Source organism: Crassostrea angulata, chromosome 4, assembly GCF_025612915.1.
Source record: "Crassostrea angulata isolate pt1a10 chromosome 4, ASM2561291v2, whole genome shotgun sequence".
Taxonomy (NCBI): domain Eukaryota; kingdom Metazoa; phylum Mollusca; class Bivalvia; order Ostreida; family Ostreidae; genus Magallana; species Magallana angulata.
In genome coordinates, this window is record NC_069114.1 from 9864811 (window position 1) to 9892133 (window position 27323).

Here is a 27323-nt window from a genome sequence, read left to right on the forward strand (position 1 = left end):
CTTTCATATGGTATTCTTTTTGACTGTTTGAATTGTCTTCATCACTAATTGACACATCACTATTGTCTTCATTCATTTCCTCATATTCATCCTCTGGTAACAACTCTTCAATATTGTTCTGTTTTTTGTCTTTAGGAGGTGGCACAACATCAAATTTTGACACAAAATCAGCTAAGCAATAGTTCTGCAGAACACCTGGCCTTCTTTTATAACGTTTTATCCAGTTATCTGACTCAATATTTGTTGAATTTTCTGGCATATCTTGAAGAACTTCAAGAGACTTCAATAAAAATGTGCGATTTTCTGGATCACATGTATTTATAAACACAACATTTCTACTACTTGATCGTAATGGCATTTGCAAAAGCAAATATGCTGCCTCTTGAGCACATATTTCTACATGTGTGAGGAATTTGTTTCCAATTTGTCTTATTTGCTGCTTTAAAGATAAATTTCCCTTCCTTGCCTCTTCACAAGCATCATGAAGTAAATTAGACATTCCTCTCTGGGACTTCGAAATATACGACACAATATATGCTGCACAAGCATATGCATCAAGAATGAACTGCACATCTATGTTAGCTTCCCATGACCTCAACAATATCTGATTGTATGGGTTTATTCTTATTTCTGCAATGCTGCGACGCAAAAATACCTTCGGAGACTTTAAAGAAGACCGTATTGCCAAAATGTAATCTTCCTTTGTCAAATTTATCATTGTCAAAAATTCATCAAAACTCATTGCATTGCACAATTTAGAATCATTGAGCAGTTCACATATTTTCCTGTAATTTTGCTGTACATCTGCATTCTGTTCAAATTTGTCCTCCTCCAATGGTTCTAAAATGATGGTTTCTGGCATTGGAGGCAAAGGAAAATTAAAACGACAAATATTCTTTCCTGCTTTCTTGCATGTTCTAGCATGCCTGTGTGTTTGATAATTGACAAGTTCCGCAATATTTTCATTTTTGAAACAAGTGGAATGCTCATCAATAAAGTTTTGAATCTCTTCATTAGTTGACTTTCCATACACAGGTGCATTTTCTATCCAAAGAAGCAAATGGATGTGTGGAGATCCCCTTTGCTGAAACTCAACACGAAAGAAATGGTCAACAATTTTTCCTAAAGGACTGCAGTCACCTTTCAAAATTTTGGACTTAAATATCTGAAACCTATGGCTAAAATATCTCGAACAAGTTACTGGATCTCTTTTAATGAGTTCACATTTCTCGATCCAAGTCAATTCATCAACATCTGACTCAGTTAGTTCTGCATTGTTCAAACTTTTGCTCAATATCTGAATCAAATTTTTCCATTTTGTTTCTGCAGCTGAGAAAGAACAAAACCATGTTGGAATACCAAGCTGTCTTATCATTGCAAAAACATCTCTTTTTGCACTTTCCCAATATGCTGGTGATCCTCTTAATGTTCTCAAGACTCTATACCCTTCATTTAATTTAACAATGTTATCAAACGAAGTAGGATTCAAAACATGACCAGCTGTTATTTTTTTGCCTTCGCCTTTGCACTTTCGCATTGCAAGTGTCACTTTGTCCTGAATTTGCTTTATCTGTAATTTTTTTAACTTGAAAAAAAGGTTTGGCATTGAACATGCTGCTCGGCGATCTTGGGATCTTAACTCCCATTTGCAAATTGAACTGTAAGTAACTGGCACCGTACGATTTTTGTTAGACATTCTTCTCTGACCACAGTATATAGTTGGAAATGCTAAATATTCTGCATCTGGATCTTGATACAACCCAAGAGGTGTTTGGTTTTCACCTGGTGCAAATGACATTGTCTTATTTAATGATCTTACATCTGCAGGATGCAGCAACGTGTCTGTATTTCCAGTAAGTCTACTTTCAAAATTTGGATCTTCTGTCCATTCATCAACATCATCTTCATCTTGCAAAGAACTGGTCTCATTTTCCAATTCATTTGTATAAGATGTGTTCTCACAACTCGTAGCATTTTCACCTGATTTTTGCTCAGTAGCATAAAACTCTCTCTGTTCTTGTAAAATGTCCCAGTTTTCTCTTATTGATATCCCTTCATTTCGAAACAATTCACTGTTTTCTAAAAGCCACTTGAGTGCATTCATACATTTGTTTGGTCGTATAGCCTCATACAAAACATGGTGCTTATAACTCAACTTTCTTTTTAATTTCACTTGAATTGTTTCAGTTTCAGCTAACGTCCGTGGTAAAGATTTGACAGTAGTGTTGACATCTGAAGGAACATTAACAACATTCCCACGTAAACTCTTTTGTCCTCCTCTTGGTTTTTCCATCAACTGCATAAATGGAATTCTTGGACTAATGAGACGCTCTTCCATTTCAGTAATATTTAATTCGGGAGGTTTCGGGGGAAATTCTAATCCATTCACAACTGCTAAAGCTGGTATTTTACCAAGTTTTAAGTACTTCTTACAAGTATGACAAATCCATTCTGTATCTTTTGCACTTTTGATACCTTGCAAACATTTGTGTGCTATATCTAATGTATACAGAAACTGAGCCTTAGAAACACCATCCCTAAACCAAGTTTGTGTACAGCAAGAGCAAACAAATAATGGACCTTCCTTTACTAATTGTTTAAAATTCATTACTGCAATTTCCTCAGTTTGTTCAAGTCCTTCCCTCAGAGGGGTCACATTAGAACAACTTGAAACATCATTTTCAATCTGGCAATCTGAATTGCTACTTATTTCCCCAACTTCTGGTAAATTTAAACTATCAACATAGTTTTCAATAACAACATTTTGGGTTCCTCTCTTATTCCAAACGTCATTATCCATTTTTTCAGTTTTCCCTTTTTTTCTTAATGAATGATCTTGACATTTAGGATTTTTATTCTCATTATGTTCTGACCAACATCGTTTCCTCGACTGTGTTCTATTTTCTCCTAATGACAAGTCACTTTCACTGCAAATGCGTGTTACAGGTTTTCTTGGTTTGTTGGAAAGAGTCTTAAAACAGAAGGCATTGATTTCATACTGCACATTATCCAAACTAATGCAAGACAAAGACATACACAGATGTCGTAGAAAATTGCAAAGAGCTTGAAAACAGTTGTGTATTGTCATAGTACACTTTCCATCAGGGTTGCAAAGCCCATCATTTCCTCTATTATGAGCATCAAACACAAAAAATCTGTCACCTCTTTGTTTCAAAGCTATTGCTGCTGAATGAAAAATCAGAATACAAGCATCATATTTTGCAAATGACATATTCAAACTGTTTTCTAATGAAAAACCAACCTCTTCTCCCACAGTTTGTGCCATGTTGCCAAAATAAGTCTGTCTGACAAATGATGAAATATATTTATTTCTAAATTCAATGTGATTTGGTAGTTCAGAAGCTAATAAAAATGAGTTTGATTTAATGATTAAATGATACAAAACATCTCCAGTCTCCAAAACTGAATGTAGATCATGTTTTGTGAAAGATGCGTTTTCGTAAAAATGACAAAATAATAGAAACATAAAACTGTTTGTCACACATTGTTTTCCCCTTGAACTGATTGGGAAGATTTCCGCACATTGAGAATGATCTGCTTGTACAGTTAGTTGTTGTCTTTCCACACTTAAATTTTGTTGTTCGGCCATATTTTAAGAACTGAAATATCAAGTTATCTAAATACTCTGACTTGAAACTATAATTAATTAAACATACTTTTTTGGACACTCATTGTAGCTCATAATATATGTATTTCTACTTTGAAATTCTAAATCAACTAAACTTTTGAAGTCTACGAGTATCAATTAAAACAGCTTCTTTCAGTTAGTATTTTACGTTCAATACAATGAAAGTGCATACATGTATTAATAAATTTGATTGTCAAATTGTCGCACTAGAGATGTGTTATGCATGAAATACATAAAGTAGTGTCTCTTCTACTTGGATTCTCAATCTAACTCTCACACAACTTTATCAAATCCAAATGCTATTATATATGTACTGTCTGTACACAAAAATCTTGTTTTTGTTCAAATGATAACCTTCTGAAGTTCTAATTTCAATCAATATATGTATTCAGTTCTTTATATGCTCATAAATCTTCATTCATATTCGTTCCAATTCACATTTTGCTTGAAGTAAGTTGCTCATATTGTTCTCAAATTATGATAATGTCAGCAAGTTTCTCATTCTGTACCTATATTCTGAAGTTAGTGCCAGTTTGTGCTCAAAGGAAGTCTCAAAATGATCTCATTTTTCTCTATGAAGTTTCTCACTTTGTTCTCAAATTCTCAAGTTTGTCTCAATAGAAGTTTCTCATTTTGTTTTCAAATTGATAAGTTGATGTCAATTTTCTCAATAAGTTCTCATATTGTTCTCAAAATCTCAAGTTTACCAACATATATATATATTGAACAATTGTTCAGATTTTCTTCTCAAGAATCAAGATAGTCTTAATTTTAATAATCAATTACAAAACATTTTACCACCAATAATTTTTTTTCAATAAATTTTTATGATTTAGTTATTTGAAATTAATGATATACACGTAATATCAAATGAAAAGTTAATGAAGTTTCCAAAACAAATTACAGATTATACTATGGCGAACGAACCCGATACCAATATGGTCGACAGATAGCGAGGGTAAGCTTGTACGCCCTAGATGATGATCAACTAATGACTATCAACAACAACGAAAATATAAAATCATGAATAAACAAATCGAATCTTTTATAATAGCTGGTCTGTCCACACGTCGATCTCTTTACATATACTAGGCTTTATCAAAATAGACAAGAAATCTATTCAGAGAAAAAAATCCAATATGGCCGATTGATAGTAAAAAAACATCAGTAGTCTGAATCCTACTCTACATGACTATCAGACGAGGATAATAAACAATACATACCTATATATATATTCAAAAGAAAACAAATTATTCACCTCTGATTCGCTTCTCTTTCTCCACGTGGCTTTGTTTATGTTGTTGTTTTCTGACCTCTGGGCTGTCTTCTTCTTTGTGAAAATGTCGAATGTCAGGATATATTCTTACGCATTATTTTCATTTATTAGGGAATGTAAGATGCAAAGATATTTTACACCTGATTATCAATATTTATAGCAATAACTGTTTGAGATATCTGAAAACAAATATAGACATGTAAATTCAACAAAAACACTACGATATACTTTGAACTACTTTTCTACGCGCAATATTTATAAGGATGTAATACAGCTCTGGTTGAATACCTAACCCGACTCGCTTAGCATCGTTAACTTCATGAATATTCATAAGCATTTACTTTCAAGTCTTTTTGTGCAAACCTTTACCATTTATCAAAAAACTTAGAAATTTTGTTTACTTTCAGGTTATGAAAGTTGTATAGTATTATATCTCTACCATTCTGATATATCAACTTCTGCGTAAACTTGATTATCACCTCCGCACATTTCTGCCGCTAGGGGTGCCATCATGCATACAAATGAGCTACTCGAGCGACGATATTATACGGTGGCATATATGCCACCGTCTAAAAATGACACTATTTGGAGGTTTGACACGCATGCGCCAATTTAAAGCAACCTATTCCAAGTATTTAAAATATCTAAGGGTTACAAACCGATGTTACGTTAAATATTAATTATTTTTTTTAAAGTATCAGATTAAATGATATTTTAATCTTGCAATATCTACTAGTATGCCTCGTATGGGCATTTTGCAAGCCTTCTTCACCCATCTTCTTTAAATTATGATACACACAAGCAAGCACCAGCCGTTATAAAGTTTTTCTCCTAATAAAAAAACCCTATATCTGATAATAAACAAGTGTATTATTTTACTCTGTCCCGAGTTTTTGCTTCTACCACTTTTCGCTTGATATTTCAATAATTATAAATACCTTAAAGTTGTGCTCAAACTATGTTCATCCATTTATATAAATCAAAGTACTGAAAGTACTGAAAGACGGTGGCGTGAAAAGTTGGGTTGGTTTATCAAGATGCTACTGTTGTCTGATTTCTTTAGGTATGGTAAAACAACAAAATGAAATCAAGAGGCAAATGTTTATTGAACACATAGCTAGGTTTGATAAAAGATGAAGAACTTTTTAATAACAATACAGAATCTTGTATATTTGAGAGTATATCAGTTTGGAAAATAGAGATAAACAAAATAATGGAAGTTTATCTATCATGAGATATATATAAAGAATAGATAACAATATAATGATTTACACAAAGGTTTTTTATTTTGGTTATGTTATTAGAGTGGATTGGGAGAATTAGTTTTTCTAAGATGAACTGAATGTCAACTGGTATATTGACAATGGCAATGAAAATTTGGCACAAATTATTTGGCAGTATGTTCTTTTCATATTTAGAACATGTACACATTTCAAAGAAAGAAATGGATGAATTGTAAAATGGCATGCAGAGATTATAGTCTATAGCGTATTTCGTGATCAAGTTGCATTACATTTCACTTATCTTTCAGCAAGATAATTATTGCTTAGATTTTGTGCTGTGTATGTAAACTATAACTAAACTACTAGAATATGCATCAAGTAAGGGTAGTATCAGAAACAAAAAAAGTAAAGTATAAACAAACATGTTCTATATATAAACACACCATATATCTATGTCAAAGAAATAACCATATGTGAATGTCTCTTATAGACTGAACAATTGAGTTATATGGTTATGAAGATGAAAACAACAAAAATACAACTAAAACTAACAATATGCATCAAGTAAGAGTATTACTAAAATGGGAAAAACCAACATAATTAACAGAAATCAATCTGTATATCCCAAATGAAGATTGGATGAAAGGGTCATATGGTTTTTTGAAACAAAAACAATAAAAGTAGACTAACTATCAAAGTTAACAAAATTAATCAACTTGTATAACCACTGTGTGCATGCAAAGTTAGAAAAGCATGTACCGGTATTTCTGTAAACAGTTGCTGTTTGCATTTGCTCATTAAATATTTACAACCAGAAATTAAACTAGATCTATATACAGTTATGGTGTTTCAGAAAAGGTAAAAATAAGGTAAGTGAAATATTACAAATTTAATAAACCTGTTTACAAATGTCAATTTGAAGAGATGTCATGATAGCTAATCAATAATCATACTGACTTTTTTTATAGTAATTTAACAGTTCTTACAAAAAGTATTTATTTTGATATGGTTCGAATGTAGGAATGTTGGCAAGTGTTTATAACAATTCAAAGGAAATGACTGTTGTGCCGTTGATGACGAGCTTCACAGGGAAGAGAAGTTTGTCAACAATCATATTTTCTAGCTGTTGTAAGTTAAAAGTTCCGGCTTCTTCCACATATCTTTGAACTTGGGCACGAACCATGTCCAGATCCACAATAAAGTCTTTATATATGTCATCTTCCTTGACACACATTTCACAGTGGGTGTCCGTCATTGACAGAGCTTCGACATTTCCGGTTACAACCATATCTTTAGGTTGTACAGCCTGAAACAATGAAGTATTCATTCGTTATTATACATAATATGCATAGCTGATATTTTTTGGCATGATTAAAGTACATTATTTTTTTTCCAATCTTGTGTAAATTTACAATAAACTAGTACTATGCTTGGATTTTGAATACATGTAAATGCAGTTGAATGTATCAAGCTATTGTTACCTTGATGGTGGTGTTTCTTGTGGAGTTGAGACTCTTCTTTCTGAGCCATTCAGATACAAGACAATGAGTAACTTCAATGTATTGCCCTATCTTCAAGTCTTGTTTACTCAGTTCTCTCCAAAGAGTTAGTTCCATTGTCTGTCCATTCTCTTCTAAGGTCAATGCTCTAATCTTAGTGTCCTTCTGGGCAACTTTCACTGTTTTGATTGCTTCATCCTGCAAAGAAAATCAATTGAAAAGTAAACTATAGGGGTATAATTCAATACAAGTACAATTGTTTTTAATTTCATTTGATTATGAATTATAATTTTAGATGATTTTTAACTTTAATATCAAGTTGAGATACGTACACGAATAATTTGCCCTTGAACAGTCAGGATTTCTCTAACAGGCGATGACATTGCATCCTTCAAGGTTTTTGTAGGTGATGGTGGCATGATTATGGTAACTGCTTTTTCCTTTAAAGATTCTGGCACTTGTACAGCTGGTCCTGCCATAATTTTTTATTGTTTGGACAGTACAAGTCGACTTCCTTACACAATGAAATTTCTTATTTGTAGGGTCCTTCCGTCTTTGATAGTTGGCATTTTTGCTTCATCACTAAGAGTGACAAGCATGGCCTCAGTTCCATCAGCAACACTAAAGTTCAAGATAAAACCCTTTTCTCCATTTGCATTGGTAAAGGTGGCCAGGTTTGATGGCTGTTGCTTTAACCAAAGCATTGGGATATGGAAGGGAATCTCCTGACTTCATTTTTTGCAACTCTGCCAAAGTTTTGTGCAGCATCTGAAATACAGAAATAAATTAAGAGTCTTGAAGAATGTCTATAGATACTTAATATAATGGTCTTGTACGATGGTAATAGATTTACAATGTTGAGTATTTTAATATTGCAGACAATTGATTATTATTGTTTTATATTTTGAACTCATTATGCATATTTGTAAGAGGTGAGATTGTTTTAATTATTATGTGTTTTTTTAGCTGAAATGCAGTAACGCGTAATATAATAAGTTTTTAAAATGGCAAATACACAACAATGGGTTTATGGTCTGAATAATATGATTCCAGAGTAGCACATGAAATTTCAGCAGAACTATTTAAGTTGGTATATACATGATCTAAACAACTTCCATAGTCAGTTGTAGAACTATGCATTATTTGTCTGATATTTAAATGTTTCAAATTTGAAGAGAGATCTCTTTGGGTAAAATAATCTATGTTTGTATCACCCATAATAAGAAAAGGTTGACTAGTATCTAATAAGTTCAAGACTGAAACCAGAAAACAACAAATATTGGTGATGGTGGCAAACTTTGGGGGACAATATATGAAAATAATTTGAACAAGGTCACTGTTTTTCATAAGTGTTGCCTTTACTGAATGCCATTTAAAACTGCTTTTGACACATTGATCAGTGGATATTTGGAGTAAATAACTGAACCATAAAATGGCCGCATTGTATGAGAGGATTCTTCTTCATCAAAACGATAAATATGAAAACCTGGTAACAAATAATTTTCACTGTTGTCACTTGCTTTTAATCTGCTTTCTGTAACAGCTACAATATCGCCTGACAGAATGTTTTTTTCCGACAATAAGTCACTTATGTGCAAATGCAACGACCTGCTGTTGTGATATATAATTTTCAAATCTGAGGTTATGTTTTCAAGAATAGGCAGGCAGGTCCACAATGCTGCATGATTTCTCATACGTTCCATTTCACAAACAACATTTCCTGAAACTCCTATTTTTTCTTCATTTAGAGACAAAATGTGCAAATCTTGCAGTTTTCGAACTCTACTTAGACCGACATAATGAATGTGATCTAATTTCCTTTTTCCTAAATCTAGCACAACATTATTTAATGTAGAACCCTGTGCTTTATGTATTGTTTTTGCACATGCTAGTCGCAGTGGAAACTGTCTTCTTGTGACATGACAGGATTTGTGTCTCCCGACTGTGAACTTTTTAGTCACTTCAAGAATGGGTGTCCAATCTTTAGAGATATCTTCAGAATACAGATTACAGTATTTTTGTCGTGCAGAAAATCCTATTACTGGGTCATCAAATAATACCCATACAATACTGCACCTGTTTGAACCTATTACTCTGTAATCTAATTTCTTCACTATGCATGGACTTCCATTTGTTAACCCATCTTGGACATTGATATTGATGCAAACCTCAGCAGGTAAATCGGTCACCAATTGCAATTTTTTTACATAGTCCCATGGTTTTAGATGGATCATCAGATACTTGAAGGAGTATTGCATTTTTTATTTCAGAGGACACATCTCCAGTAACAGCATCAAGTGCCGTCACAATACATTTGTCATTTGAATCTGCTTTTTCATATGCTTGACTATTATGAAAATTCACCTTGTTATTGGTTGTAAACAAGTGTGGAATTGAATTTAAATTTTGGATTTCTTCTGTGCAGATTCTCGTTCTCAGCACGTTTATATCATTGTCATTGTGCTTTCCTTCTCTTAGTCTATTTAGTAATTCAGCAAAGTTTTTATCTTCTTTTTGCCTCATAATTTCTGTTAATTCAAAGACTCGAAACAAATCAGTCCATAAATTTGTTGCTAATGGTCCATAACCTTCAGTGAGATTTTCAAATATCCAGCCATCAAATACAGGTTTAAGCTGGAATAAATCACCAATAGCTATGATGCTAATACCTCCAAATGGAACACCTTTTGCAAAAATCTCTTGCAGCCTTAAATTAATGTAATTGAACATTTTATTTCCTACCATCGAAACTTCATCAATAAAGACAATTTTCAAGCTGCGAAACTTTACTCTCATATTGTCAAGTTGCTGTACATCAAGAGGTTTGTACTTCAAATTTTGGTTTGCTGGAATGCAGAAAAGAGAATGTATAGTTTGCCCTCCTATGTTGTATGCAGCTTTACCTGTTGGTGCACATAACACCGCCTTAACCTCATCACATTTCTCTGCTACACGTTTGGCATAATAACGAACAATTGCTTGAAATAGGCAGGTTGTTAACAAACTTTTTCCCACACCAGCACCACCTGTTAAGAAGCAATGAATTGGTAGATCATTTGTTTTAATCTTATGAAGTATGTGGTAAAAAAATATTTTCTGATTTTGATTTAAACTTCTTGCAAGGAGTTTATATTCCTTATCACTCAGCATGTTTACTGATATATCATCAGTCTCCACTTGTTTTCTGGCTATGCCTAAATCAAAACCTAAGTCATACTCCATCTGTGCAAATTTTGGGTTAAAACAACCATGATCTAAGCACAAGTTTTCATCTTCTTGAAAGTCAATTTCTTCATTATGTTGTACTTCTGCAGCAACAATATGATCAACATTACTCAATAAATCATTCATATTGTTTTCAACAACGTCAACTATACCCCTGTCTGCTTCATAAGGCAATTTGTTTTTCTTTATTTTTTCCTGTTGCTGATTAAAATGTGATTCAAAAGAGGTATGATTTCCAATTAGATCAGTTTTCTGAATCTTGTTCCTTGTTGTATCGAACATATCTGATAACTTTTTGAGTTTTCCTTAGTTTCAAAATAGAACCATCTTTCATATGGTATTCTTTTTGACTGTTTGAATTGTCTTCATCACTAATTGACACATCACTATTGTCTTCATTCATTTCCTCATATTCATCCTCTGGTAACAACTCTTCAATATTGTTCTGTTTTTTGTCTTTAGGAGGTGGCACAACATCAAATTTTGACACAAAATCAGCTAAGCAATAGTTCTGCAGAACACCTGGCCTTCTTTTATAACGTTTTATCCAGTTATCTGACTCAATATTTGTTGAATTTTCTGGCATATCTTGAAGAACTTCAAGAGACTTCAATAAAAATGTGCGATTTTCTGGATCACATGTATTTATAAACACAACATTTCTACTACTTGATCGTAATGGCATTTGCAAAAGCAAATATGCTGCCTCTTGAGCACATATTTCTACATGTGTGAGGAATTTGTTTCCAATTTGTCTTATTTGCTGCTTTAAAGATAAATTTCCCTTCCTTGCCTCTTCACAAGCATCATGAAGTAAATTAGACATTCCTCTCTGGGACTTCGAAATATACGACACAATATATGCTGCACAAGCATATGCATCAAGAATGAACTGCACATCTATGTTAGCTTCCCATGACCTCAACAATATCTGATTGTATGGGTTTATTCTTATTTCTGCAATGCTGCGACGCAAAAATACCTTCGGAGACTTTAAAGAAGACCGTATTGCCAAAATGTAATCTTCCTTTGTCAAATTTATCATTGTCAAAAATTCATCAAAACTCATTGCATTGCACAATTTAGAATCATTGAGCAGTTCACATATTTTCCTGTAATTTTGCTGTACATCTGCATTCTGTTCAAATTTGTCCTCCTCCAATGGTTCTAAAATGATGGTTTCTGGCATTGGAGGCAAAGGAAAATTAAAACGACAAATATTCTTTCCTGCTTTCTTGCATGTTCTAGCATGCCTGTGTGTTTGATAATTGACAAGTTCCGCAATATTTTCATTTTTGAAACAAGTGGAATGCTCATCAATAAAGTTTTGAATCTCTTCATTAGTTGACTTTCCATACACAGGTGCATTTTCTATCCAAAGAAGCAAATGGATGTGTGGAGATCCCCTTTGCTGAAACTCAACACGAAAGAAATGGTCAACAATTTTTCCTAAAGGACTGCAGTCACCTTTCAAAATTTTGGACTTAAATATCTGAAACCTATGGCTAAAATATCTCGAACAAGTTACTGGATCTCTTTTAATGAGTTCACATTTCTCGATCCAAGTCAATTCATCAACATCTGACTCAGTTAGTTCTGCATTGTTCAAACTTTTGCTCAATATCTGAATCAAATTTTTCCATTTTGTTTCTGCAGCTGAGAAAGAACAAAACCATGTTGGAATACCAAGCTGTCTTATCATTGCAAAAACATCTCTTTTTGCACTTTCCCAATATGCTGGTGATCCTCTTAATGTTCTCAAGACTCTATACCCTTCATTTAATTTAACAATGTTATCAAACGAAGTAGGATTCAAAACATGACCAGCTGTTATTTTTTTGCCTTCGCCTTTGCACTTTCGCATTGCAAGTGTCACTTTGTCCTGAATTTGCTTTATCTGTAATTTTTTTAACTTGAAAAAAAGGTTTGGCATTGAACATGCTGCTCGGCGATCTTGGGATCTTAACTCCCATTTGCAAATTGAACTGTAAGTAACTGGCACCGTACGATTTTTGTTAGACATTCTTCTCTGACCACAGTATATAGTTGGAAATGCTAAATATTCTGCATCTGGATCTTGATACAACCCAAGAGGTGTTTGGTTTTCACCTGGTGCAAATGACATTGTCTTATTTAATGATCTTACATCTGCAGGATGCAGCAACGTGTCTGTATTTCCAGTAAGTCTACTTTCAAAATTTGGATCTTCTGTCCATTCATCAACATCATCTTCATCTTGCAAAGAACTGGTCTCATTTTCCAATTCATTTGTATAAGATGTGTTCTCACAACTCGTAGCATTTTCACCTGATTTTTGCTCAGTAGCATAAAACTCTCTCTGTTCTTGTAAAATGTCCCAGTTTTCTCTTATTGATATCCCTTCATTTCGAAACAATTCACTGTTTTCTAAAAGCCACTTGAGTGCATTCATACATTTGTTTGGTCGTATAGCCTCATACAAAACATGGTGCTTATAACTCAACTTTCTTTTTAATTTCACTTGAATTGTTTCAGTTTCAGCTAACGTCCGTGGTAAAGATTTGACAGTAGTGTTGACATCTGAAGGAACATTAACAACATTCCCACGTAAACTCTTTTGTCCTCCTCTTGGTTTTTCCATCAACTGCATAAATGGAATTCTTGGACTAATGAGACGCTCTTCCATTTCAGTAATATTTAATTCGGGAGGTTTCGGGGGAAATTCTAATCCATTCACAACTGCTAAAGCTGGTATTTTACCAAGTTTTAAGTACTTCTTACAAGTATGACAAATCCATTCTGTATCTTTTGCACTTTTGATACCTTGCAAACATTTGTGTGCTATATCTAATGTATACAGAAACTGAGCCTTAGAAACACCATCCCTAAACCAAGTTTGTGTACAGCAAGAGCAAACAAATAATGGACCTTCCTTTACTAATTGTTTAAAATTCATTACTGCAATTTCCTCAGTTTGTTCAAGTCCTTCCCTCAAAGGGGTCACATTAGAACAACTTGAAACATCATTATCAATCTGGCAATCTGAATTGCTACTTATTTCCCCAACTTCTGGTAAATTTAAACTATCAACATAGTTTTCAATAACAACATTTTGGGTTCCTCTCTTATTCCAAACGTCATTATCCATTTTTTCAGTTTTCCCTTTTTTTCTTAATGAATGATCTTGACATTTAGGATTTTTATTCTCATTATGTTCTGACCAACATCGTTTCCTCGACTGTGTTCTATTTTCTCCTAATGACAAGTCACTTTCACTGCAAATGCGTGTTACAGGTTTTCTTGGTTTGTTGGAAAGAGTCTTAAAACAGAAGGCATTGATTTCATACTGCACATTATCCAAACTAATGCAAGACAAAGACATACACAGATGTCGTAGAAAATTGCAAAGAGCTTGAAAACAGTTGTGTATTGTCATAGTACACTTTCCATCAGGGTTGCAAAGCCCATCATTTCCTCTATTATGAGCATCAAACACAAAAAATCTGTCACCTCTTTGTTTCAAAGCTATTGCTGCTGAATGAAAAATCAGAATACAAGCATCATATTTTGCAAATGACATATTCAAACTGTTTTCTAATGAAAAACCAACCTCTTCTCCCACAGTTTGTGCCATGTTGCCAAAATAAGTCTGTCTGACAAATGATGAAATATATTTATTTCTAAATTCAATGTGATTTGGTAGATCAGAAGCTAATAAAAATGAGTTTGATTTAATGATTAAATGATACAAAACATCTCCAGTCTCCAAAACTGAATGTAGATCATGTTTTGTGAAAGATGCGTTTTCGTAAAAATGACAAAATAATAGAAACATAAAACTGTTTGTCACACATTGTTTTCCCCTTGAACTGATTGGGAAGATTTCCGCACATTGAGAATGATCTGCTTGTACAGTTAGTTGTTGTCTTTCCACACTTAAATTTTGTTGTTCGGCCATATTTTAAGAACTGAAATATCAAGTTATCTAAATACTCTGACTTGAAACTATAATTAATTAAACATACTTTTTTGGACACTCATTGTAGCTCATAATATATGTATTTCTACTTTGAAATTCTAAATCAACTAAACTTTTGAAGTCTACGAGTATCAATTAAAACAGCTTCTTTCAGTTAGTATTTTACGTTCAATACAATGAAAGTGCATACATGTATTAATAAATTTGATTGTCAAATTGTCGCACTAGAGATGTGTTATGCATGAAATACATAAAGTAGTGTCTCTTCTACTTGGATTCTCAATCTAACTCTCACACAACTTTATCAAATCCAAATGCTATTATATATGTACTGTCTGTACACAAAAATCTTGTTTTTGTTCAAATGATAACCTTCTGAAGTTCTAATTTCAATCAATATATGTATTCAGTTCTTTATATGCTCATAAATCTTCATTCATATTCGTTCCAATTCACATTTTGCTTGAAGTAAGTTGCTCATATTGTTCTCAAATTATGATAATGTCAGCAAGTTTCTCATTCTGTACCTATATTCTGAAGTTAGTGCCAGTTTGTGCTCAAAGGAAGTCTCAAAATGATCTCATTTTTCTCTATGAAGTTTCTCACTTTGTTCTCAAATTCTCAAGTTTGTCTCAATAGAAGTTTCTCATTTTGTTTTCAAATTGATAAGTTGATGTCAATTTTCTCAATAAGTTCTCATATTGTTCTCAAAATCTCAAGTTTACCAACATATATATATATTGAACAATTGTTCAGATTTTCTTCTCAAGAATCAAGATAGTCTTAATTTTAATAATCAATTACAAAACGTTTTACCACCAATAATTTTTTTTCAATAAATTTTTATGATTTAGTTATTTGAAATTAATGATATACACGTAATATCAAATGAAAAGTTAATGAAGTTTCCAAAACAAATTACAGATTATACTATGGCGAACGAACCCGATACCAATATGGTCGACAGATAGCGAGGGTAAGCTTGTACGCCCTAGATGATGATCAACTAATGACTATCAACAACAACGAAAATATAAAATCATGAATAAACAAATCGAATCTTTTATAATAGCTGGTCTGTCCACACGTCGATCTCTTTACATATACTAGGCTTTATCAAAATAGACAAGAAATCTATTCAGAGAAAAAAATCCAATATGGCCGATTGATAGTAAAAAAACATCAGTAGTCTGAATCCTACTCTACATGACTATCAGACGAGGATAATAAACAATACATACCTATATATATATTCAAAAGAAAACAAATTATTCACCTCTGATTCGCTTCTCTTTCTCCACGTGGCTTTGTTTATGTTGTTGTTTTCTGACCTCTGGGCTGTCTTCTTCTTTGTGAAAATGTCGAATGTCAGGATATATTCTTACGCATTATTTTCATTTATTAGGAAATGTAAGATGCAAAGATATTTTACACCTGATTATCAATATTTATAGCAATAACTGTTTGAGATATCTGAAAACAAATATAGACATGTAAATTCAACAAAAACACTACGATATACTTTGAACTACTTTTCTACGCGCAATATTTATAAGGATGTAATACAGCTCTGGTTGAATACCTAACCCGACTCGCTTAGCATCGTTAACTTCATGAATATTCATAAGCATTTACTTTCAAGTCTTTTTGTGCAAACCTTTACCATTTATCAAAAAACTTAGAAATTTTGTTTACTTTCAGGTTATGAAAGTTGTATAGTATTATATCTCTACCATTCTGATATATCAACTTCTGCGTAAACTTGATTATCACCTCCGCACATTTCTGCCGCTAGGGGTGCCATCATGCATACAAATGAGCTACTCGAGCGACGATATTATACGGTGGCATATATGCCACCGTCTAAAAATGACACTATTTGGAGGTTTGACACGCATGCGCCAATTTAAAGCAACCTATTCCAAGTATTTAAAATATCTAAGGGTTACAAACCGATGTTACGTTAAATATTAATTATTTTTTTTAAAGTATCAGATTAAATGATATTTTAATCTTGCAATATCTACTAGTATGCCTCGTATGGGCATTTTGCAAGCCTTCTTCACCCATCTTCTTTAAATTATGATACACACAAGCAAGCACCAGCCGTTATAAAGTTTTTCTCCTAATAAAAAAACCCTATATCTGATAATAAACAAGTGTATTATTTTACTCTGTCCCGAGTTTTTGCTTCTACCACTTTTCGCTTGATATTTCAATAATTATAAATACCTTAAAGTTGTGCTCAAACTATGTTCATCCATTTATATAAATCAAAGTACTGAAAGTACTGAAAGACGGTGGCGTGAAAAGTTGGGTTGGTTTATCAAGATGCTACTGTTGTCTGATTTCTTTAGGTATGGTAAAACAACAAAATGAAATCAAGAGGCAAATGTTTATTGAACACATAGCTAGGTTTGATAAAAGATGAAGAACTTTTTAATAACAATACAGAATCTTGTATATTTGAGAGTATATCAGTTTGGAAAATAGAGATAAACAAAATAATGGAAGTTTATCTATCATGAGATATATATAAAGAATAGATAACAATATAATGATTTACACAAAGGTTTTTTATTTTGGTTATGTTATTAGAGTGGATTGGGAGAATTAGTTTTTCTAAGATGAACTGAATGTCAACTGGTATATTGACAATGGCAATGAAAATTTGGCACAAATTATTTGGCAGTATGTTCTTTTCATATTTAGAACATGTACACATTTCAAAGAAAGAAATGGATGAATTGTAAAATGGCATGCAGAGATTATAGTCTATAGCGTATTTCGTGATCAAGTTGCATTACATTTCACTTATCTTTCAGCAAGATAATTATTGCTTAGATTTTGTGCTGTGTATGTAAACTATAACTAAACTACTAGAATATGCATCAAGTAAGGGTAGTATCAGAAACAAAAAAAGTAAAGTATAAACAAACATGTTCTATATATAAACACACCATATATCTATGTCAAAGAAATAACCATATGTGAATGTCTCTTATAGACTGAACAATTGAGTTATATGGTTATGAAGATGAAAACAACAAAAATACAACTAAAACTAACAATATGCATCAAGTAAGAGTATTACTAAAATGGGAAAAACCAACATAATTAACAGAAATCAATCTGTATATCCCAAATGAAGATTGGATGAAAGGGTCATATGGTTTTTTGAAACAAAAACAATAAAAGTAGACTAACTATCAAAGTTAACAAAATTAATCAACTTGTATAACCACTGTGTGCATGCAAAGTTAGAAAAGCATGTACCGGTATTTCTGTAAACAGTTGCTGTTTGCATTTGCTCATTAAATATTTACAACCAGAAATTAAACTAGATCTATATACAGTTATGGTGTTTCAGAAAAGGTAAAAATAAGGTAAGTGAAATATTACAAATTTAATAAACCTGTTTACAAATGTCAATTTGAAGAGATGTCATGATAGCTAATCAATAATCATACTGACTTTTTTTATAGTAATTTAACAGTTCTTACAAAAAGTATTTATTTTGATATGGTTCGAATGTAGGAATGTTGGCAAGTGTTTATAACAATTCAAAGGAAATGACTGTTGTGCCGTTGATGACGAGCTTCACAGGGAAGAGAAGTTTGTCAACAATCATATTTTCTAGCTGTTGTAAGTTAAAAGTTCCGGCTTCTTCCACATATCTTTGAACTTGGGCACGAACCATGTCCAGATCCACAATAAAGTCTTTATATATGTCATCTTCCTTGACACACATTTCACAGTGGGTGTCCGTCATTGACAGAGCTTCGACATTTCCGGTTACAACCATATCTTTAGGTTGTACAGCCTGAAACAATGAAGTATTCATTCGTTATTATACATAATATGCATAGCTGATATTTTTTGGCATGATTAAAGTACATTATTTTTTTTCCAATCTTGTGTAAATTTACAATAAACTAGTACTATGCTTGGATTTTGAATACATGTAAATGCAGTTGAATGTATCAAGCTATTGTTACCTTGATGGTGGTGTTTCTTGTGGAGTTGAGACTCTTCTTTCTGAGCCATTCAGATACAAGACAATGAGTAACTTCAATGTATTGCCCTATCTTCAAGTCTTGTTTACTCAGTTCTCTCCAAAGAGTTAGTTCCATTGTCTGTCCATTCTCTTCTAAGGTCAATGCTCTAATCTTAGTGTCCTTCTGGGCAACTTTCACTGTTTTGATTGCTTCATCCTGCAAAGAAAATCAATTGAAAAGTAAACTATAGGGGTATAATTCAATACAAGTACAATTGTTTTTAATTTCATTTGATTATGAATTATAATTTTAGATGATTTTTAACTTTAATATCAAGTTGAGATACGTACACGAATAATTTGCCCTTGAACAGTCAGGATTTCTCTAACAGGCGATGACATTGCATCCTTCAAGGTTTTTGTAGGTGATGGTGGCATGATTATGGTAACTGCTTTTTCCTTTAAAGATTCTGGCACTTGTACAGCTGGTCCTGCCATAATTTTTTATTGTTTGGACAGTACAAGTCGACTTCCTTACACAATGAAATTTCTTATTTGTAGGGTCCTTCCGTCTTTGATAGTTGGCATTTTTGCTTCATCACTAAGAGTGACAAGCATGGCCTCAGTTCCATCAGCAACACTAAAGTTCAAGATAAAACCCTTTTCTCCATTTGCATTGGTAAAGGTGGCCAGGTTTGATGGCTGTTGCTTTAACCAAAGCATTGGGATATGGAAGGGAATCTCCTGACTTCATTTTTTGCAACTCTGCCAAAGTTTTGTGCAGCATCTGAAATACAGAAATAAATTAAGAGTCTTGAAGAATGTCTATAGATACTTAATATAATGGTCTTGTACGATGGTAATAGATTTACAATGTTGAGTATTTTAATATTGCAGACAATTGATTATTATTGTTTTATATTTTGAACTCATTATGCATATTTGTAAGAGGTGAGATTGTTTTAATTATTATGTGTTTTTTTAGCTGAAATGCAGTAACGCGTAATATAATAAGTTTTTAAAATGGCAAATACACAACAATGGGTTTATGGTCTGAATAATATGATTCCAGAGTAGCACATGAAATTTCAGCAGAACTATTTAAGTTGGTATATACATGATCTAAACAACTTCCATAGTCAGTTGTAGAACTATGCATTATTTGTCTGATATTTAAATGTTTCAAATTTGAAGAGAGATCTCTTTGGGTAAAATAATCTATGTTTGTATCACCCATAATAAGAAAAGGTTGACTAGTATCTAATAAGTTCAAGACTGAAACCAGAAAACAACAAATATTGGTGATGGTGGCAAACTTTGGGGGACAATATATGAAAATAATTTGAACAAGGTCACTGTTTTTCATAAGTGTTGCCTTTACTGAATGCCATTTAAAACTGCTTTTGACACATTGATCAGTGGATATTTGGAGTAAATAACTGAACCATAAAATGGCCGCATTGTATGAGAGGATTCTTCTTCATCAAAACGATAAATATGAAAACCTGGTAACAAATAATTTTCACTGTTGTCACTTGCTTTTAATCTGCTTTCTGTAACAGCTACAATATCGCCTGACAGAATGTTTTTTTCCGACAATAAGTCACTTATGTGCAAATGCAACGACCTGCTGTTGTGATATATAATTTTCAAATCTGAGGTTATGTTTTCAAGAATAGGCAGGCAGGTCCACAATGCTGCATGATTTCTCATACGTTCCATTTCACAAACAACATTTCCTGAAACTCCTATTTTTTCTTCATTTAGAGACAAAATGTGCAAATCTTGCAGTTTTCGAACTCTACTTAGACCGACATAATGAATGTGATCTAATTTCCTTTTTCCTAAATCTAGCACAACATTATTTAATGTAGAACCCTGTGCTTTATGTATTGTTTTTGCACATGCTAGTCGCAGTGGAAACTGTCTTCTTGTGACATGACAGGATTTGTGTCTCCCGACTGTGAACTTTTTAGTCACTTCAAGAATGGGTGTCCAATCTTTAGAGATATCTTCAGAATACAGATTACAGTATTTTTGTCGTGCAGAAAATCCTATTACTGGGTCATCAAATAATACCCATACAATACTGCACCTGTTTGAACCTATTACTCTGTAATCTAATTTCTTCACTATGCATGGACTTCCATTTGTTAACCCATCTTGGACATTGATATTGATGCAAACCTCAGCAGGTAAATCGGTCACCAATTGCAATTTTTTACATAGTCCCATGGTTTTAGATGGATCATCAGATACTTGAAGGAGTATTGCATTTTTTATTTCAGAGGACACATCTCCAGTAACAGCATCAAGTGCCGTCACAATACATTTGTCATTTGAATCTGCTTTTTCATATGCTTGACTATTATGAAAATTCACCTTGTTATTGGTTGTAAACAAGTGTGGAATTGAATTTAAATTTTGGATTTCTTCTGTGCAGATTCTCGTTCTCAGCACGTTTATATCATTGTCATTGTGCTTTCCTTCTCTTAGTCTATTTAGTAATTCAGCAAAGTTTTTATCTTCTTTTTGCCTCATAATTTCTGTTAATTCAAAGACTCGAAACAAATCAGTCCATAAATTTGTTGCTAATGGTCCATAACCTTCAGTGAGATTTTCAAATATCCAGCCATCAAATACAGGTTTAAGCTGGAATAAATCACCAATAGCTATGATGCTAATACCTCCAAATGGAACACCTTTTGCAAAAATCTCTTGCAGCCTTAAATTAATGTAATTGAACATTTTATTTCCTACCATCGAAACTTCATCAATAAAGACAATTTTCAAGCTGCGAAACTTTACTCTCATATTGTCAAGTTGCTGTACATCAAGAGGTTTGTACTTCAAATTTTGGTTTGCTGGAATGCAGAAAAGAGAATGTATAGTTTGCCCTCCTATGTTGTATGCAGCTTTACCTGTTGGTGCACATAACACCGCCTTAACCTCATCACATTTCTCTGCTACACGTTTGGCATAATAACGAACAATTGCCTGAAATAGGCAGGTTGTTAACAAACTTTTTCCCACACCAGCACCACCTGTTAAGAAGCAATGAATTGGTAGATCATTTGTTTTAATCTTATGAAGTATGTGGTAAAAAAATATTTTCTGATTTTGATTTAAACTTCTTGCAAGGAGTTTATATTCCTTATCACTCAGCATGTTTACTGATATATCATCAGTCTCCACTTGTTTTCTGGCTATGCCTAAATCAAAACCTAAGTCATACTCCATCTGTGCAAGTTTTGGGTTAAAACAACCATGATCTAAGCACAAGTTTTCATCTTCTTGAAAGTCAATTTCTTCATTATGTTGTACTTCTGCAGCAACAATATGATCAACATTACTCAATAAATCATTCATATTGTTTTCAACAACGTCAACTATACCCCTGTCTGCTTCATAAGGCAATTTGTTTTTCTTTATTTTTTCCTGTTGCTGATTAAAATGTGATTCAAAAGAGGTATGATTTCCAATTAGATCAGTTTTCTGAATCTTGTTCCTTGTTGTATCGAACATATCTGATAACTTTTTGAGTTTTCCTTAGTTTCAAAATAGAACCATCTTTCATATGGTATTCTTTTTGACTGTTTGAATTGTCTTCATCACTAATTGACACATCACTATTGTCTTCATTCATTTCCTCATATTCATCCTCTGGTAACAACTCTTCAATATTGTTCTGTTTTTTGTCTTTAGGAGGTGGCACAACATCAAATTTTGACACAAAATCAGCTAAGCAATAGTTCTGCAGAACACCTGGCCTTCTTTTATAACGTTTTATCCAGTTATCTGACTCAATATTTGTTGAATTTTCTGGCATATCTTGAAGAACTTCAAGAGACTTCAATAAAAATGTGCGATTTTCTGGATCACATGTATTTATAAACACAACATTTCTACTACTTGATCGTAATGGCATTTGCAAAAGCAAATATGCTGCCTCTTGAGCACATATTTCTACATGTGTGAGGAATTTGTTTCCAATTTGTCTTATTTGCTGCTTTAAAGATAAATTTCCCTTCCTTGCCTCTTCACAAGCATCATGAAGTAAATTAGACATTCCTCTCTGGGACTTCGAAATATACGACACAATATATGCTGCACAAGCATATGCATCAAGAATGAACTGCACATCTATGTTAGCTTCCCATGACCTCAACAATATCTGATTGTATGGGTTTATTCTTATTTCTGCAATGCTGCGACGCAAAAATACCTTCGGAGACTTTAAAGAAGACCGTATTGCCAAAATGTAATCTTCCTTTGTCAAATTTATCATTGTCAAAAATTCATCAAAACTCATTGCATTGCACAATTTAGAATCATTGAGCAGTTCACATATTTTCCTGTAATTTTGCTGTACATCTGCATTCTGTTCAAATTTGTCCTCCTCCAATGGTTCTAAAATGATGGTTTCTGGCATTGGAGGCAAAGGAAAATTAAAACGACAAATATTCTTTCCTGCTTTCTTGCATGTTCTAGCATGCCTGTGTGTTTGATAATTGACAAGTTCCGCAATATTTTCATTTTTGAAACAAGTGGAATGCTCATCAATAAAGTTTTGAATCTCTTCATTAGTTGACTTTCCATACACAGGTGCATTTTCTATCCAAAGAAGCAAATGGATGTGTGGAGATCCCCTTTGCTGAAACTCAACACGAAAGAAATGGTCAACAATTTTTCCTAAAGGACTGCAGTCACCTTTCAAAATTTTGGACTTAAATATCTGAAACCTATGGCTAAAATATCTCGAACAAGTTACTGGATCTCTTTTAATGAGTTCACATTTCTCGATCCAAGTCAATTCATCAACATCTGACTCAGTTAGTTCTGCATTGTTCAAACTTTTGCTCAATATCTGAATCAAATTTTTCCATTTTGTTTCTGCAGCTGAGAAAGAACAAAACCATGTTGGAATACCAAGCTGTCTTATCATTGCAAAAACATCTCTTTTTGCACTTTCCCAATATGCTGGTGATCCTCTTAATGTTCTCAAGACTCTATACCCTTCATTTAATTTAACAATGTTATCAAACGAAGTAGGATTCAAAACATGACCAGCTGTTATTTTTTTGCCTTCGCCTTTGCACTTTCGCATTGCAAGTGTCACTTTGTCCTGAATTTGCTTTATCTGTAATTTTTTTAACTTGAAAAAAAGGTTTGGCATTGAACATGCTGCTCGGCGATCTTGGGATCTTAACTCCCATTTGCAAATTGAACTGTAAGTAACTGGCACCGTACGATTTTTGTTAGACATTCTTCTCTGACCACAGTATATAGTTGGAAATGCTAAATATTCTGCATCTGGATCTTGATACAACCCAAGAGGTGTTTGGTTTTCACCTGGTGCAAATGACATTGTCTTATTTAATGATCTTACATCTGCAGGATGCAGCAACGTGTCTGTATTTCCAGTAAGTCTACTTTCAAAATTTGGATCTTCTGTCCATTCATCAACATCATCTTCATCTTGCAAAGAACTGGTCTCATTTTCCAATTCATTTGTATAAGATGTGTTCTCACAACTCGTAGCATTTTCACCTGATTTTTGCTCAGTAGCATAAAACTCTCTCTGTTCTTGTAAAATGTCCCAGTTTTCTCTTATTGATATCCCTTCATTTCGAAACAATTCACTGTTTTCTAAAAGCCACTTGAGTGCATTCATACATTTGTTTGGTCGTATAGCCTCATACAAAACATGGTGCTTATAACTCAACTTTCTTTTTAATTTCACTTGAATTGTTTCAGTTTCAGCTAACGTCCGTGGTAAAGATTTGACAGTAGTGTTGACATCTGAAGGAACATTAACAACATTCCCACGTAAACTCTTTTGTCCTCCTCTTGGTTTTTCCATCAACTGCATAAATGGAATTCTTGGACTAATGAGACGCTCTTCCATTTCAGTAATATTTAATTCGGGAGGTTTCGGGGGAAATTCTAATCCATTCACAACTGCTAAAGCTGGTATTTTACCAAGTTTTAAGTACTTCTTACAAGTATGACAAATCCATTCTGTATCTTTTGCACTTTTGATACCTTGCAAACATTTGTGTGCTATATCTAATGTATACAGAAACTGAGCCTTAGAAACACCATCCCTAAACCAAGTTTGTGTACAGCAAGAGCAAACAAATAATGGACCTTCCTTTACTAATTGTTTAAAATTCATTACTGCAATTTCCTCAGTTTGTTCAAGTCCTTCCCTCAGAGGGGTCACATTAGAACAACTTGAAACATCATTTTCAATCTGGCAATCTGAATTGCTACTTATTTCCCCAACTTCTGGTAAATTTAAACTATCAACATAGTTTTCAATAACAACATTTTGGGTTCCTCTCTTATTCCAAACGTCATTATCCATTTTTTCAGTTTTCCCTTTTTTTCTTAATGAATGATCTTGACATTTAGGATTTTTATTCTCATTATGTTCTGACCAACATCGTTTCCTCGACTGTGTTCTATTTTCTCCTAATGACAAGTCACTTTCACTGCAAATGCGTGTTACAGGTTTTCTTGGTTTGTTGGAAAGAGTCTTAAAACAGAAGGCATTGATTTCATACTGCACATTATCCAAACTAATGCAAGACAAAGACATACACAGATGTCGTAGAAAATTGCAAAGAGCTTGAAAACAGTTGTGTATTGTCATAGTACACTTTCCATCAGGGTTGCAAAGCCCATCATTTCCTCTATTATGAGCATCAAACACAAAAAATCTGTCACCTCTTTGTTTCAAAGCTATTGCTGCTGAATGAAAAATCAGAATACAAGCATCATATTTTGCAAATGACATATTCAAACTGTTTTCTAATGAAAAACCAACCTCTTCTCCCACAGTTTGTGCCATGTTGCCAAAATAAGTCTGTCTGACAAATGATGAAATATATTTATTTCTAAATTCAATGTGATTTGGTAGTTCAGAAGCTAATAAAAATGAGTTTGATTTAATGATTAAATGATACAAAACATCTCCAGTCTCCAAAACTGAATGTAGATCATGTTTTGTGAAAGATGCGTTTTCGTAAAAATGACAAAATAATAGAAACATAAAACTGTTTGTCACACATTGTTTTCCCCTTGAACTGATTGGGAAGATTTCCGCACATTGAGAATGATCTGCTTGTACAGTTAGTTGTTGTCTTTCCACACTTAAATTTTGTTGTTCGGCCATATTTTAAGAACTGAAATATCAAGTTATCTAAATACTCTGACTTGAAACTATAATTAATTAAACATACTTTTTTGGACACTCATTGTAGCTCATAATATATGTATTTCTACTTTGAAATTCTAAATCAACTAAACTTTTGAAGTCTACGAGTATCAATTAAAACAGCTTCTTTCAGTTAGTATTTTACGTTCAATACAATGAAAGTGCATACATGTATTAATAAATTTGATTGTCAAATTGTCGCACTAGAGATGTGTTATGCATGAAATACATAAAGTAGTGTCTCTTCTACTTGGATTCTCAATCTAACTCTCACACAACTTTATCAAATCCAAATGCTATTATATATGTACTGTCTGTACACAAAAATCTTGTTTTTGTTCAAATGATAACCTTCTGAAGTTCTAATTTCAATCAATATATGTATTCAGTTCTTTATATGCTCATAAATCTTCATTCATATTCGTTCCAATTCACATTTTGCTTGAAGTAAGTTGCTCATATTGTTCTCAAATTATGATAATGTCAGCAAGTTTCTCATTCTGTACCTATATTCTGAAGTTAGTGCCAGTTTGTGCTCAAAGGAAGTCTCAAAATGATCTCATTTTTCTCTATGAAGTTTCTCACTTTGTTCTCAAATTCTCAAGTTTGTCTCAATAGAAGTTTCTCATTTTGTTTTCAAATTGATAAGTTGATGTCAATTTTCTCAATAAGTTCTCATATTGTTCTCAAAATCTCAAGTTTACCAACATATATATATATTGAACAATTGTTCAGATTTTCTTCTCAAGAATCAAGATAGTCTTAATTTTAATAATCAATTACAAAACATTTTACCACCAATAATTTTTTTTCAATAAATTTTTATGATTTAGTTATTTGAAATTAATGATATACACGTAATATCAAATGAAAAGTTAATGAAGTTTCCAAAACAAATTACAGATTATACTATGGCGAACGAACCCGATACCAATATGGTCGACAGATAGCGAGGGTAAGCTTGTACGCCCTAGATGATGATCAACTAATGACTATCAACAACAACGAAAATATAAAATCATGAATAAACAAATCGAATCTTTTATAATAGCTGGTCTGTCCACACGTCGATCTCTTTACATATACTAGGCTTTATCAAAATAGACAAGAAATCTATTCAGAGAAAAAAATCCAATATGGCCGATTGATAGTAAAAAAACATCAGTAGTCTGAATCCTACTCTACATGACTATCAGACGAGGATAATAAACAATACATACCTATATATATATTCAAAAGAAAACAAATTATTCACCTCTGATTCGCTTCTCTTT

At 32.9% G+C, this 27323-nt stretch overlaps 2 protein-coding genes across 2 annotated transcripts; both read right to left on the minus strand.

Moving 5' to 3' along the window:
* Positions 1 to 5941: 5941 nt before the first annotated feature.
* On the minus strand, positions 5942 to 8364 carry LOC128179994 (uncharacterized). The gene is made up of 3 exons (XM_052847727.1): positions 7980 to 8364; positions 7630 to 7845; positions 5942 to 7454 (listed from the first exon to the last, which is right to left on the minus strand). Exons 1-3 carry the CDS (start codon positions 8124 to 8126, stop codon positions 7185 to 7187), a joined length of 633 nt encoding a protein of 210 aa, XP_052703687.1. The 5' UTR covers positions 8127 to 8364; the 3' UTR covers positions 5942 to 7184.
* An 8776-nt stretch (positions 8365 to 17140) lies between these two features.
* Positions 17141 to 19563, minus strand: LOC128179997 (uncharacterized). Its single transcript, XM_052847729.1, has 3 exons — positions 19179 to 19563; positions 18829 to 19044; positions 17141 to 18653 (listed from the first exon to the last, which is right to left on the minus strand). Exons 1-3 carry the CDS (start codon positions 19323 to 19325, stop codon positions 18384 to 18386), a joined length of 633 nt encoding a protein of 210 aa, XP_052703689.1. The 5' UTR covers positions 19326 to 19563; the 3' UTR covers positions 17141 to 18383.
* Between the last annotated feature and the right edge of the window lie 7760 nt (positions 19564 to 27323).

Coding starts and splice junctions, on each gene's coding strand:
- LOC128179994 (XM_052847727.1), bottom strand. CDS start 8,126: ATGGCAGGACCAGCTGTACAAGTGCCAGAATCTTTAAAGGAAAAAGCA. Junction 7,846..7,979: donor TTCAAGGGCAAATTATTCGT/GTACGTATCTCA, acceptor TTTTCTTTGCAG/GATGAAGCAATCAAAACAGT. Junction 7,455..7,629: donor CAAGAAACACCACCATCAAG/GTAACAATAGCT, acceptor TCATTGTTTCAG/GCTGTACAACCTAAAGATAT.
- LOC128179997 (XM_052847729.1), bottom strand. CDS start 19,325: ATGGCAGGACCAGCTGTACAAGTGCCAGAATCTTTAAAGGAAAAAGCA. Junction 19,045..19,178: donor TTCAAGGGCAAATTATTCGT/GTACGTATCTCA, acceptor TTTTCTTTGCAG/GATGAAGCAATCAAAACAGT. Junction 18,654..18,828: donor CAAGAAACACCACCATCAAG/GTAACAATAGCT, acceptor TCATTGTTTCAG/GCTGTACAACCTAAAGATAT.